The sequence below is a fragment of the Spermophilus citellus genome (assembly GCF_964194105.1).
Source record: "Spermophilus citellus genome assembly, chromosome: 16".
Classification (NCBI taxonomy): Eukaryota; Metazoa; Chordata; class Mammalia; order Rodentia; family Sciuridae; genus Spermophilus; species Spermophilus citellus.
In genome coordinates this window covers 35,324,406-35,339,584 of record NC_138196.1, presented here as the reverse complement: position 1 = coordinate 35,339,584, position 15,179 = coordinate 35,324,406, and the positions used below count along the sequence as shown (strand labels likewise).

General features: G+C 36.9%; 1 protein-coding gene across 2 annotated transcripts in view; it reads right to left on the bottom strand.

Annotated features, from left to right (window-relative positions):
- The window catches only part of IDO2 (indoleamine 2,3-dioxygenase 2), a gene marked incomplete at both ends in the record, with an annotated part of 53,956 nt that overhangs the window by 19,403 nt on the left and 19,374 nt on the right, over positions 1 to 15,179 (bottom strand). The window contains 4 exons of one of the 2 annotated variants that reach the window (XM_081269294.1): positions 868 to 967; positions 2,317 to 2,331; positions 3,945 to 4,063; positions 7,207 to 7,326. In XM_081269294.1, coding sequence (XP_081125420.1) covers positions 868 to 967; positions 2,317 to 2,331; positions 3,945 to 4,063; positions 7,207 to 7,326 — 354 coding nt within the window. The remainder of the gene's footprint in view (positions 1 to 867; positions 968 to 2,316; positions 2,332 to 3,944; positions 4,064 to 7,206; positions 7,327 to 15,179) is intronic. The other variant, XM_081269295.1, reaches the window with a different exon arrangement.

Below are 15,179 nucleotides of genomic sequence, written 5' to 3'. Positions count from 1 at the left end.
CCGGCACCTTCCAGACAGAACCCTGGTTAGGTTTTTCTGATTCTTTCTAGTGGCTGCTACTCCTTATACATCTTGAAGAGACTAAGCTCTATCATTTTCATCCCTTTTTCTTTTGGATTTATTACACATTATGTCCATTTCTACTATATTGTCAACTAGGGCATCCTAACTCCAAAGCTCTGTCTTTGATAAAAATCGGACAGATTCTAAAGCTCCCCCAGCCTTTTCTGATACATGTGGGATACCTGAAAAAAAATTCAAACCTGAAATCCCCAGGGCAAGGTCATCTTAATGCTGCCTTCTGGCACTAAATACCTAAAATAAATTTCATTTCATTGTTCTCTGAGGCTATATAGCAATGTTTTCTGCCAGGAATATATTTGTGTGGCTCTTGATTTCTCTCTCTCTCTCTCTCTCTCTCTCTCTCTCTCTCTCTCTCTTTCGCCATTCAGGTGTTAACTTAGCTGTCATTTCTCTGGGGAGGCTTTGCCTGATCCTTTAACTCTAGCCTTGTCTTTTCATGAAACATGACATTTTTTCTCCTTCTCACTCTATATTAATCCATCTCCCTCCACTAGATCCTGTGCTTCCATCAAGGCTGGAACAATTTCCATCTTGTTTGCCTTGATTTCCCATTCCTAGAGTGATGCATACAGAAATCATCTACTCCAAGTTTTACAGCAGTTAAGCAAATGAAGCTAACTAGAGTTGAGGCCTTTTCTCTCAGATTTGAACTAAGTAGGACAAGGTTAATATTCATCTACATTGAGAAATCTACTTCAGGGAAAGGAACTGGGGTTGGAGAGAGTCATCTTGGACTAATTTCTCAAATTTAAAAGAAAAAAAGGTTATAAAGTGAGAAGATACCTTAATTCCAGGCACAGCTGCTTTCTCCACTAAAACAGTCACCAGTATGAAGCCACGCAGACTCTCTCCCCCAGGAAATAGGATGATGGTGTCCAGGTTACTTGGGAAGGAGATTGTCACATGGTTAAAAGGGTGGACACTTTGCTACAAATACTCAGTGCCATAGGTCTCCACCAAGTAGCCTACTACAGATAAGTCAGGAAAACATGCTTTCCACTCCTTAAGACAAACCTGAGGATGAGTATCTGTCTTCAGCAGCATCATGGAGGAATGAGAATAATACGTTCAAATCCAAATTCACCTTACCTGAGGACTCTCACTCAAAGTTTAGCATGGCCCTGATGGTCCTGGACTATCAGTTCAGTGGGATGGCCAGGTGAAATATGGATAGGCAGTTCTTAGCTAAAGGTATAGCTGTTTCTTGAGGATCACATCATTGTTGTCCAAAGATGAGGAGTCTTCGAGCTGGGGTAACCATGCTCCTTTCTTACATATATAAAATTATGGCCCAGAGACACAAAATGGCTTGTTCAGGGTCAACATATAACTCCTATAGCACATAACCAGACCAGTGTTCTTTTTAATCTGGAACTAAATGCCATCCAATATACCAGGAGCTGTAAGACCATTACAGAGGAATACACCTTTTTTAAAATGACCAGTTGTCCTTTAGATTGATTCAAATATCTCAGATGTCAATCCAGTCTAAAAAACCTACGAAGTTAACTCCAAAGATTACTGTAACATAGATGTCTCTCACACCTTAAGTATAAGAACAGAGCAAAACAAACCAAATGAGAACAAAATAAAACTTAAGACAGGAATTGCATTATTCAACAGAGTTACATTAGCTTGGGGAGTGATATTTTCGCCTTTCACCTCCCCCCCACCTCCTGAACTACAGCTTTTATTCTTTTATTCTTTAGTAGAGGCTGAGGTCCGAGGATGGGAGAAACAACAGTGGCTTCAGGGGTAGCTTTGCTTTTTAGGGAAAGAGGGGCCTAAGAATGTCTTGGCCATACCTGCCTCATGAGCTCTAGTCAATATAATAATGAGATGTTTCAAAGAGATTCTTCTATAGGTGTAATCTGCCTACAATTTGATTTTCATAGAAGTTATTGTAAGACAGAAATATTTTTCAAAGCATTAGATTTCAAAGAGTCAAATACTTGGCGAGGTTATTTTTTAAATCTGTTTCCTTCTATTGTACTTGCTTTATTGTGCATAAATTGGAAAATCAAGAAATAAAGAAAAGTAAGTTCCTCATTCTTACAAGGCAAAATCAACCATCTCCAACTTTTGGACTGTTAATTTTTGGCATTTTCCTTTTTATCTTTTTTATGCATACAAATAAATTAGTGCAATACAAATAAATTAGGATGTTCATGTTCTATTATAAGCTTTAAAATTTAGCTTAGATTCTAGAGTAAAAGATTTCTGACAACTTACCTAATTTCCAGGGGTCTAGCCAAAGTTCAGTTATTGGAAACCACCAAGAGAAAGAAAAGAAGAAGAAATAATTGAGTTTGCAAACCAGATATAGCTTCCAGGGTCACATGTACCCAGGCACACACACTTGTGAGTGATACACATGACTAATGCATATATTGACATACATCTTGCACATCATCGGCTATGCCTGGACTAGGAACCACTGTGTGGTTCCAGTGAACATATTGTTTGTGTCACCCTTTGACATTTGTCATGCTCTGCTTTGTCTCATTATTTAGCCACTTTGGAAGTCCTTCACTACTCTGCTTTTATTTATTATTCAAAGAACTTAGCTCTGTGCTAGGCATATTAAAAGACTTCAAGATGTACCAACAAGCATTTGTGAGGAAGCCCAGGACTGTGTCTGCTTATCTGGGATTAAATAAGCCCAACACTCTCACTTTGTAGGACGCCAGCCTTCTCTTTTGTGTTTTGACTTTCCCAATCCAGTACTGCCATTTTTCCCTTTAATCTTCCTGTCTCCGCACTTTTTTTCTGAATTGTAAATCCAGCTTATTCAATATCCAATGCATTGACAAGAATAATTAATGTGTGTTCATTCATTATTTCTTCCCACCCAAATTCTAAGCTAGATTTTGCTATTTTCAATGATCACCACTTCTGTTATTAAAGCATAATTGGTCAAAATTAAAATGTAATTATTCAACAAAACAAATTTCCAGGTCTTAGAGGTCCTTAGAGACCTGAGATGACCCATTGATTCTTCTTCCAATGGGGATATAAATTAACCCTAAAAGCTAAGTTGCATATTAAGTGTTTACTCCTTTACAGTTGAGTCCCATCATCTCCTTTAGGAATCCTTGGCTACCTACAACCATTGTGTGCTGAAGAAGTTCTTCCTCACATCCAACCTGAATGTTTCTTCAGGTATTTTAATCTGTCACAAAAGTAAGTGCTATATCTTGCATCTATAGCCAGAAATAAATTTGTCTGTGAAAATAAAAGTTCAATGGGAAATTTAATACTTCTCTCCCACTCATTTCTGACTACTGGATTTCTTACTTGTTACAAAATCATGCTATTTGTTCCACAGACAAAAGCTTTTATTCCCAGCAGAATTATCAAAAAAAAGTGATATGTTAGGTAGAATTGATGGCATTATTAATCAAATTATCAGTCTAACATACCTAGATCACCAACTCTCGAATCATATACAATCATCATTTTATGATCACTGTATAATGATCATTTATTGAAGGTTCTGACTTGACTTCAATGGAGGGCATATCAGGGAAGAAACAATGTGATCAGAAGGAATAAATGAAGTAGGATTAGGGGAAAAAAGAGTGAAGTAGGATTATACTGGACCTCGAAGGTTGGGTTAAAAATTTTAGATATGATGTGACAACAGGAAGAAAAAGTGGGCCATGTATTCAGAGTGGATTTGGGGGACACTTATGATCAAGTTTAATCTTTCTTTGGAACCACAAAAACAGACAATCAATGTGAACATCCCTAATGATAAAGGAACTAAAAAGTCTGGACTTTCCTTGTGGAGAGAGGTGAAGTTTTAAGACCACCTTTTACTGAGTTTCAAAATCCGAAATGTTCTCTCCCTTTCTTACCCTTCTGGGTTCCTTTTAGTCCAGTTTGCCAGCACCAAGTCCGAGTGTACCAGGATAGGAGGGAGCCCCAAGTTCCTGGAGACTTCCACAAAGGGAATGGCAAGATTTCTTGGCAGCACCTTTCAAATATAAATCCAGACAAATATCATATTCTAGGAAGAATGTGGCAGAGGAAATACCTACCTACAGTTGTCTTTTATTCCAGCAATCTTCTGGTCAAGAAATGATTTGAGGATCACATTTGAATTAGCAGAGTGATCCTTATTCACATGCTTCATGCAGATATCCGTGAACAGTAACTTAGTGGCAGCACTGTTTATGAGTACACACTGCAACATGTATGAAAATTACTAACCTCAGAAACTGGCTATGCAAAAAAACAGTACTAAAGCAGGAGCTAAAGAAATTAGGAGTGGGAAAAACTCTTTCTCTAGACAGATAGTTAGACCTCTAGATACAGGGATACACATAGATGGAAATACATGTGTGTGCTTGTGTGTTTGTGTGTCAATCAGAGAGATCAGAGCACACTGGAGAAGAGTGAGAAAGAAAGACATTTCAGTCTGTGTGGAAACCAAGTCTGTTGGTCACTTCCTAAGTCAAACCCGATAATGACTTTCAAATAAACCATTTCTGGACAGACACTATTTACCTTCTTCTATCTCCTCTGACTCTTTGCATAATTTTTTGTAGTTTCAACCTACACTTTGAGATATGAAGTCCCTGGTTCCATTACTCATGGTATGACATCTTTAAAATACACCTAATCTCCTTACACCCAATGGATCCTTCAAGTCACAGAACCCCTAACCCCTTCTCTACCTTTTCAGCTGTTAATCTTTGGAGTTCTCTTGAACAGATGCCACAGAGCCTTATCTCCTTACATCCCAGAAAAGCTACTCAGATCCATGGGATTCTCTATTTAAATTAAAGTTAGATTAGTCCAAATTAAAAAAAAACATATGTATGCTCCTCATCTCTTCACCTCATATTCTTTTAAGATAGAAATATCTTTAAAGAAGCTCTACTTCACTTTGTTGTTGTTGTTTTTTTTTAACTTGGAATTTTAGGTAGATTTGGGAAAGCATTTTTAGATAAAAAAATTATAAAGACTTTTGAATTTTGAAACTCTAAGGAACACTTTCTTTAGAAGGCAAGGGCAGGAGTGACAACAGGAGTCAGATACATGGTCAACACAAGTATGAAAAATGCTCAATGTCATTAGCCATGAGGGAAAAGCAGTCAAAACCACAATGAGATGCCATCTCAACTCAACCAGAATGGTGATTATCAAAATAGATAGATAAACAAATAAAACTAATAACAAATTATGGTAAGTATGTGGAGAAAATAGAATCTTAGTACACTCTTGTTGGAAATGCAAATTGGCACAGCCACTTTGGAAACCAGTATGGAGATTCCTCAAAAAACTAAAAGTACTCCTAGCTATATATATTCCAAGGTGATGAAACCAGCATACAAAAAAGAGTCATCTGCACAAGAGTCATCTGCACATGGCAGCTGTACTCACAACAGCTAAGATATGGAATCAGCCTAGGTGCCTCTGAAATGGATAAAGAAAATGTGGTATGTATACAAAATAGTGGATTAGCCATAAAAAAGAATGAAGTCGCTGAGTGTGGTGGTGCACACCTGTAATCTCAGCAACTGGGGAGGCTGAGACAGGAGGATCATGAGTTCAAAGCCAGCCTCAGCAAAACTGAGGCGCTAAGCAACTCAGTGAGACCCTGTCTCTAAATAAAATACAAAATAGGACTGGGGCTCAGTAGTTGAGTGCCCCTGAGTTCAATTCCTAGTACCACACCCCCTCCCAAAAAAATAATGAAGTCCTCTAATAAGAGCAAACTATATGTAATCAGAGGACATTATATTAAGTGAAATTAGCCAGAAAAGCAAGTGCCACATATTCTTATATGTGGAAACTTTACCAAAAACAAAACAAAACAAAACAAAACAAAACTGGAACTCAAAACAGAATAGTGATTAATATGGATTGAAAGGGGTATTTTGAAGAGGGTGGGAAAAAGGGAGGTTGAATTTGACAATGCACAGAAATATAAATGAACCCCAATAATTCATGCAATCAATACGTATTAATAAGAACATTTTAAAACAGTAAGAGATGACCGAAGGCCAGGTCTGGGGTCTGGAAATGAGGAGCCCTGTGGGGTGGCTTGAAACCACATGGATACAGCAGTAGGCTGGAGACTGCCTCCCCCTGCCCTTGGACTACTTCTCCCCATACTTTAAGACAGTGATTTAGGGAGAAAATAGCATAGGGAGGCTCATTGGCATGTCCATGTGCCTAGATTTCAAATTTTTCAGACATACAACTTTTTCAAAATGAGATGTACACCATAAAAGCCCCGAAGCAGCTCTACACTTTGTCCCTAGGGCTCCTTCCTATGCTTTGGGGAGGAATAAGAGGTAGAATCAATCAGGCAGACAAATTGGGCACAGGCTGTTCACTTAACTGTGTTTTCTAGAACACGGAACACTTTTTGATTTCTGGAATAAGGATCTTTACAAGAAATGAAAAGTAATATTAGTTTAGAGGATGGATAGTAGGGCCAAGAAATTTATGTCCCAAAGTACATGTTGTAATTATAAAAGTTTATGCAAAATGTCAGAAAAGAACAGATAAATTATCAAGAGATAGGCTTATAATTAGCCTAAAGAGCAGTACTACATAAAGATCAGTGTTATAAATGTCAACGTGCCCCTCTGGGAAAAGAAGTCTCCATGAGGGAAATCAGAAGTGCCAGGTTCTGGCCCTGGCTTTTCTACTAATTTGCTCTCTGACTTTGGACAAGGGACTTAACTTCTGTGCTCCTCAGTTTGTAAAATTGACATAGTATAACCCTATTTATTTATGAGATTGTAAAAAAGCATCCAAAACAACAGATACATTTAGGAGTATAAGACAGCTGTAAGTCTTCAATGCGTTTTCAGGATGTCTTCAAATGTAGCTCTTTACACATTCATGGAGGAAAGTGCCAGAAAAATAGTCTCAAAGGCTAATTAATAAAAGGGAATATGACTATCAGTCTAAAAGAATATTAGCTTCCTACCAGGAAAAAAAGAATTCTTTATTTAAATTGTCTCTTTTCCTCTCCTTCAACGGATATCCCACAAAATAAATAAGAAAGTACACTTTAAAAAGTATTGTACCAAGCAGAGAGCTTATCCCAGGTGCAGAAGAACAGGCAGATGATAGGACAGGCATCTCTCTGCCTCTTACCTCTTTAGGCTGTGCCTCTCCTTCCTGCCAGACATATCCCATGGTAATAGAGCTCAGGACTAAGTGGGCCAAGCGTTGTTCCCGGTAACCCTTTAGGAACTGGCAGCTCAGGAGGGGCATCTGTTCAAGAGACATTCCAAAGATTAACAGCTGTGAGGGTGGGAGATAGGTACAGGGTCCTGTGATTTGAAAGGTGTAAGGAAGCCTGTTAGATTTCAATAAGAAGCTGATAGCCTTCATGCCCATTTATTTATCCCCAGATCCTAGGACACTCAGTATGGGAGGTAACCCACATGGTATTGTTAAGGAAGTACCCAATTACCCTACCTGAATCCCTAAATTATCCTCTCAATCGTGCCAAAGACTCTGGTCTCCATTGCTGAAGCTACTGCTTGGTTCGAGTATTGTAGAATAAATTTCTCCTAGGATTGAGGTGTCACTTTTGACAACTTTTACAGTCTTGTTTTATCAAAGCCGTCTGTTTACTTGACATCATTTAACCCTGTAATAGTCCCACATGGTGGTCACCATACAGGGCACTCTCCATTGACTCCTGGAGTAAAAGGAGGTCCAATGGGGTTAGGAATTTGACTATATCCCCATAGAAAGGTAAATGAGCTGGGGAAAATGGAGGTTCAGCTTTTGTTTGAAAACCACAAGCAATAAAGGTGGCAAGGTCTTTTCATACCTGCTCCCTTCCCATGCCCATTTCTTCCTTCTCAAAATGGGGATAACAATGGCCTCAATGAGACATTTAAAGATAGTGTCATTATTAAAAGCATTATCCCTGGGCTGGGGACATAGTTCAGTTGGCAGAGTGCCTGTCTCTCTTGCATAATGATCCCTGGGTTCAAGCCAGAAATTAGGTATCTGTGACAGCCCTGCACCTAACAAACATTACCGATTTCTCAATTTTGCCTGGGGCTCCCCTGGCTATCGTGGCTGATCTCAGCAATCTCTGAGCACTGTCTTTCTGAGCACATCCCCCCTGCTCTCCTCCCCACTTTGTGCACCCCCTACTCTAGACACAGCCCAAGCTAGATCTTGCTGGTGACTCTCTTCCGGCGGGAAGGTCAAGAATGGGATGGCGGGGAAAGTTTCCAGCATCTTTCAGCTCTCCAGGCACTGCCAGGCGAGCAGAGCATAGAGGTTGGTACCCGCGGCTCTGGAGCATAGGCTTCCTCCTCTGCATCCCTACTCAGTCCACCAGGGGGCAGTCTCTCATCGCCGGATTAGAATTCTCCAACGCCTCCTCTGCATCCCTACTCAGTCCACCAGGGGGCAGTCTCTCATCGCCGGATTAGAATTCTCCAACGCTATCGCAAACACCAAGTGCTCTGGGCTGTGTCTGGGGAGCTGATCCTGCAGGCCCTGCTGAGATGCTGCATTTTAGCCGGCACCAGCTAAAAATTGTAACAGTCCTTAGGCTACTTTTAAGGTATTTCTTATAATACGCATACTAAAGTGTCCAAACTGCCCATGCAGGATGGTATGCTGTCTCCCCCCAAATCCAGAGGATAAAACTGAGATTCAAAGACGTTAAAATATTTGCCCAAAGTCACAAGGCCAGGAAAGACCGGGTCAGGTCTGCTGACCACTACAGTCCTACTGTCCATGTCAGCACTGTCTAATGGAAATATGTGAGTCATACGTTTCGTTTGAAAAATGTCAAAACACATTAAAAAAAAAAAAGTAAAAAAGAGACAAGTAAAATGAGTTTTCAATTTTATCAAGTGGTTATATTAAAGATTTATCAACATGTAATCAATATGAAAATAACAAGATATTTTACAGTTTCTCTTTCAAAGCCTTCAAAATCCATTAGTAGCTCCTTAATTTTTACTAGCCACATTTTAGCTGTGGAAATAGTCACAGCTAACCTACGGGACAGCCTTTAGGTAAAGGAATAAGGTCCAGATGAGAAATACTCATCATGATTGGAGACACTTTTTAGGAAACTTCATGTACATACATTCCAGAGTCCCTGGCCTTACCCTCCAAGTAAGTATTCAGTTATAAACCAACTAAAAGCCAGACATGGTGGTGCAAGTCTGTAGTCTCCACTTCTGGGGAGACTGAGGCAGGAAGATTGCAAGTTTGAGGCCTACATGGACGACTTAATAAAACCCTGTCTCAAAAACAACAACAACAAAAATGCTGGGGGCTTTAGCTCAGTGATAAATCACTTGCCTAAAAACAACTAAAGGGATTAAAACAGAAAAAAAAAGAAAGAAGAAAAACTTATAGGAGAATATTTTATATATTTGTGTATGGAAGTGTGTGTATATGTGATACACAAAGATGAATTAGAGAAACAGTGACTCATACACCTGTTTCCCTCAATTTAAGGCAATCAGCTTGATTTCCTACTTTTGGTTCATTGTAAGATAGAAAGTATATACTTGGATGAAATAGTTTAGCTTAATTTAATATTAAAACATTTCCCCCTTTGTACCTCACCACAGTGAACTGGCTTATTTCCTGATTTTCTTAGTATTTGTTGTAATCTCCTTTGATAGGAAGGAGGTGGGATTGAAGCCACTTTAAGTACAACATAAGAATCAGCATTTCCATTAGTTGGTTTCAATATCTTTTATTTCACCAGAATTTTGCTCAGCTCAATGACTGCTTCTTTAGTCACATGTTGTTTTGCTGGTGACATTGTAGTATTAAAAGAGCTAGCATTAATCTTTTTTCTTGGCAGGTCTCACTCATCAGCTTGACTAAGCTTCTGGAGAAAAACATTGTCTTTTAAAAATAGTATTCATATTTTTAAGTTACAAAAGTAATAAAACATTGCTGTAAATAGTATCAAATACTATTTACAGGTCAATATATCTCAAAAACATACATAATTTATAAGCAGAAATTTCTGCTAGTATCTATATTACTTCTTGGATGTAATCATTAAAAGTTTAATATGTTTTATATATATGCATCTATCTTTTCAATAATAATTCAATCTTCTTTAATGTATACATCATATAGTCCACATTATATGCTGTTATACACTTTTGTTTTCAGTGACCTATATGGCAAAAAATATGTATATATAGGCATATACATGTATACATATACACGTTGTATACACACATACATTGAAATTTAATAGCTGCAGTTTTCCTCTGTTTAACAGATCCATTTATTAATAGAACTTTAGCATATTTTATCTTTTTATTTTGCTACTACAATTGTTGCAATAAACAGATTTGTGCACTCATCTTTGCCCTTTTGAGTATATATCTTTGCAAGATGAATTCATAAAAAGAGTTTCTGGATTGAAGCAATTTAAGATTTTAATGGGTACTTTAAAATTGTTTGCCAGAAAGAGTGGTCTTGAACATGTGTTTGTTCCTCTAGATCATGACTAATACTATGCTAATGTGTTTGCTTGTTTATTTTAATTCATTGCAACCTGCTAGATAAAGACACTTAATTCATTGTTTTCACTTGCATATTTGGTTTGTTGATGAGGTCATTTTTCATATTTATTATCAACTTGAATATTTCTTTCTATCTCCTTTGCCCATATTTTCCAGTGATTATTCATCTTATTGATGTGGTGGAACACATTTTCCATATGGATCTTAATATTTGATATAAATGCTATAAATTCCTCCAAGTTTATTGTTTTCTTTTAATAGTACTTTGAATATTACCTTAACATTATTTATATTATAGTTGGGCACATTGAAAAGATATTATGAGAGGGTCATTATTAATACCTCTTTCACAGATGAATGAAATATATTGATTGCATTTTATTCCTCAGCCAATTTGTTCTGAATTTTTAATGACTTTGGAAATATGAACACATAATTATTTTTCCCTTATAAGAAGATATTAAAAGTTCATTAATTAGTATAAATTATGGTTTCCATCACAATAGAAAAAAAAGGTGCTCTACCAATTGAACCTTTATCTTCCTTGATGAAATTCAAATAACATTTTGACAGTTTCTGGACTCAGGTTGGCAGAGAGAAGTATGAGTTTTTCCCTTTGGTTTTGTCCTGGTTTTGCCATTCAGGGGCTCAAAGTCGGGGCATCCTGTGGCTCTACCACCTAGCTATATCCCCAGGCCTCAAATTATATGTTATGCTCTACAACCTGGGCTGATAGTGTAACTCAGTGGCAAAGTGCTAACCTAGAATGCATGAGGCCCTGGGTTGGATTCCCAACATCACAGAAAACAAACAAAAACAGTTGAGGAGCTTCTCAGAAATAATGAACATTCCTTCAGAATCTACAACTTGACTCAGGCCAATTTGTTTGAACAGTGTCTCTCCACTGAACATTCTGAAGTTCATCTCATAGCTGTTTACTTATTAGAAGTATTTTGTGAATTCATATGAATTGAATGCATGTGATATCTGTTTACAGCTTAATGAATACATATAGGCACTTACTTACCTTTCACTCAACTTAAGAAACAGAGCTTGATCAAACCTTCAGAGCCCTAATTGTATTACCTAATACCCTGCCTGTCCCTCAAAAGCATCTATTTGGTGAATTTTTTATTCCCTTGCTATTTATAGGTCATGTAAAAATGCATTTGACCACTCTACCTTGTGTTGTTTAGTTGGAATGATTATGAACTTAACAGAATAGCATCATACTTAATGTATGCTGTGATTTACTTTTCTTATTCAACACTGTGATTTTGATATTCATCAGCCTTTACAGCCTGCAGCTGCACCTCATTCACTTTCAGAACTATTGCATATATTTTGCTATGATTAATTATACTTTTTCACCTCTCAGGGCACACTCCTGCCTAAGCACTAAGAAATGATTGTTTATGGTTTGTTTGGTTTTTTTTTCATTTTCTTTTAGCCTTGTTTAATGATAATGGGTTTATAAAAAAAATCCCAATTATACATCTTGCTAGGGAATTCTTTAAAAAAAATCCCCTATATTTACTTCTTAAAATTTGACTACCTTTGTGTTTTACATTTAAGTTCTTCAAAAATCTTGAAAGAATTTTATTTTTATTTGTGGTGAAAGTTTGCTCTATGCATGCAGCGTGTATGGACTATAGGCCATGCTGCTATAAGAAATTACCCTATTCTATATTGCTCTATAATTTCACCTCTGCCACATATCATGTTTCAATATATACATGGATCTATATGTAAGTTTTCTATTAAATTTTTAGTTCTTTCTGTTTACTGCTGCCCCATACCGTCTGATGTCAATTTCTTGAGTAGTAAAGTATGTCATAACAACTGGCAAGGCAAATTGTTTTATTTTCCTGTTAAATATACATTATTTATGGTTGATTTGCTTCATAATACAGAATAGCAAATGGACATAAATGTAGTATAAACTTACACAACTCTCACATGACTATGTCTTGAATTTTGTTAAAAAGAATTTTGAAATTTTAGCTTTTTCATATTAACATAGCCTGGTTACAAGGATGCATATATACACACACATGCCTGCACACATTGTTACAGAAATTCCTTTATAGTTATGTTATCAATGATTGTTTAGAATCAGTCATAAAATTTTAAGATATATCAGTATATATATATGTGTGTGTGTGTATATATACATATATATACATATATGTGTGTATATACACTAATTTTGAGTTACAATGAAAGTGAATACTAGTTTATTTACATGCTCAAATTGTTCCAGCCTGGCCATTGGCAGCTCTTTCAGTTTGGCTCCTGAGTTTCACTTGATTTTTCCATAACAATTATTTTTGAGCAGTGCCTTACTCTCTGGAAAGATGTTCTAGGGTGCTCTTGTATTTTCTCTGACCCAGGTGCATAATCAGGGAGCCCTGGTTCTTGTTGTCAAAAAGAGTAAAAGAGTATTTCTCTGAGTAATGGGTTTGTTCATTGCTCCTGGTACCATGTAGAACAAAGAATTTCGTCATCCCTACTTTCACATCCTCTCAGTGGACAGAGCTAGGAAAAGTGTGTGTGTGTGTGTGTGTGTGTGTGTGTGTGTGTGTGTGTACATACTTATAATATTATATACTTATTATCTATTTACTGATTTATTTTGGGGGTACTGAAGATTGAATTCAGGGGCACCCGACCACTGCCCACATCCCCAGCCCTATTTTGCATTTTATTTAGAGATAGGGTCTCAGTGAGTTGATTAATACTTGGCTTTTGCCAAGGCTGGCTTTGTACTCACCTCCTGCCTCAGCCTCCTGAGCCACTAGCATTACAGGCATGAGCCAATACACCCGGCTTAGTATCAATTTATTGATGTATATGTATCCACCTACCCATATATGTTCATAAAGATACACACACACGTCTGTACATATATATTAAGCTGAACATAACTTTATACTGATGTCTCCAACTCTATTCCAGTACCACAAATTATTTCTAGCTTCCCTCTCTTCTTGTTAATCTGTAACTTTCCTCTCTCACAGGGAAATATCATCCACAATCCAAATACTTATTTGCTCAACCCAAGTACAAGTAAAGCAAGTTTAGACTGTATCTAATGAAAAACAGATTATCCCCTAGAGTATGGATTGTGTATAGTTCATTTTTTCTTTAGCCTTGCTAATAATATTAGTCGAATATTATTTTCCAAGGTAATTTAGGACAGTTCCCATTTCTCCCTCCCTCTTTATTGAGATTCTGCCATAAATCTGTATTCCAGTTAGATTCATTCATCATTTCATTTAGCAATGTTTCTGAAATACTCATATTTTCCTCTCTAATTCCTTTATATTGTTTTGTAATATTTTTGATTGGAACAAATGCTTGAATGGCTGGTACACTTTCTTACTTCTTGATTTGAGTGATTACTTGTTATCTTTTGTCCTCACAGATGATCAATACACTAAAGACACTTTTTTCTTCAAACTTTATAAATATTCCTAAATTATATTTTGTAAAATTGTAGTCGTCATCATTGTTGTTGTTGTAGAAGGACACAATACCTTTGTTTTATTTAGTTATTTTTATGCGGTGCTGAGGATGGAACCCAGTGCCTCATGCGTGCCAGATAAGTGCTCCACCACTGAGTATGGATTGTGTATAGTTCATTTTTTCTTTAGCTTTGCTAATAATATTAGTCGAATATTATTTTCCAAGGTAATTTAGGACAGCTCCCATTTCTCCCTCCCTCTTTATTGAGATTCTGCCCTAAATCTGTAGTCCAGTTAGATTCGTTCATCACAGTGTGCATTGCATCCTGGGACCTCCCAATATTCTGGTTTACTTTTTAAAATTTTACACATGTGAATGTCCATTCTTTATGTTGTACAATTCCATGAGTTGCTCACTGTGGAGTGTCATGTGCCCACTACTGGGTACCATGAAGAACAAAGAATTTCATCATCCTAAAAGTCCCTGTGTGCATCCCTGTTGGAGTCAAGTACTCTGTCCTCACCAAACCCTAGTAACCCTTGATTTTGTGCGTATAGTTTTGGCTTTTCTAGAATGTAAAGAAGGGAATCATACAATATGTACTTTCAGGGTCTGAAAACTTTCATTTAGTTGAGTATATTTAATGTTCATTCATGCTGCTGCACAAATCAATAGTTCATTTATTTTTATCACTAAATAGTATTTGGCCATATATTTCACTACATAGAAAGGCTTTAACTCAGTTTATCCACTCTTCTGTTAGGGATATGTTGGTTGCTTCAAAGTCTTTTTAGGTAATTATGAATGAAGTTTCACATAGAGCTTTCCTGTGAATATAAAATTTCAATTTCAAGGGATACATACTTAGGAATACTATTGCTGATTTGTATGCTAAGTCTATTGAACTTTACAAGAATTTGTGAAGCTATCTTTCAAAGTGGCTTTGAAATTTGCATTCTCATTGACAATGAATGAAAGTTCATATTGTTACATACGGACATTTAAAAAATTATTTTTATGTACAGAAAACTCAACAGTATATAGTTAGTCCAGTTTAGTGATGAGTTCTTTAGACTTTGCCTTTTCCAGCTTGGAATACAAGACACACAGTTTTGACCCAAT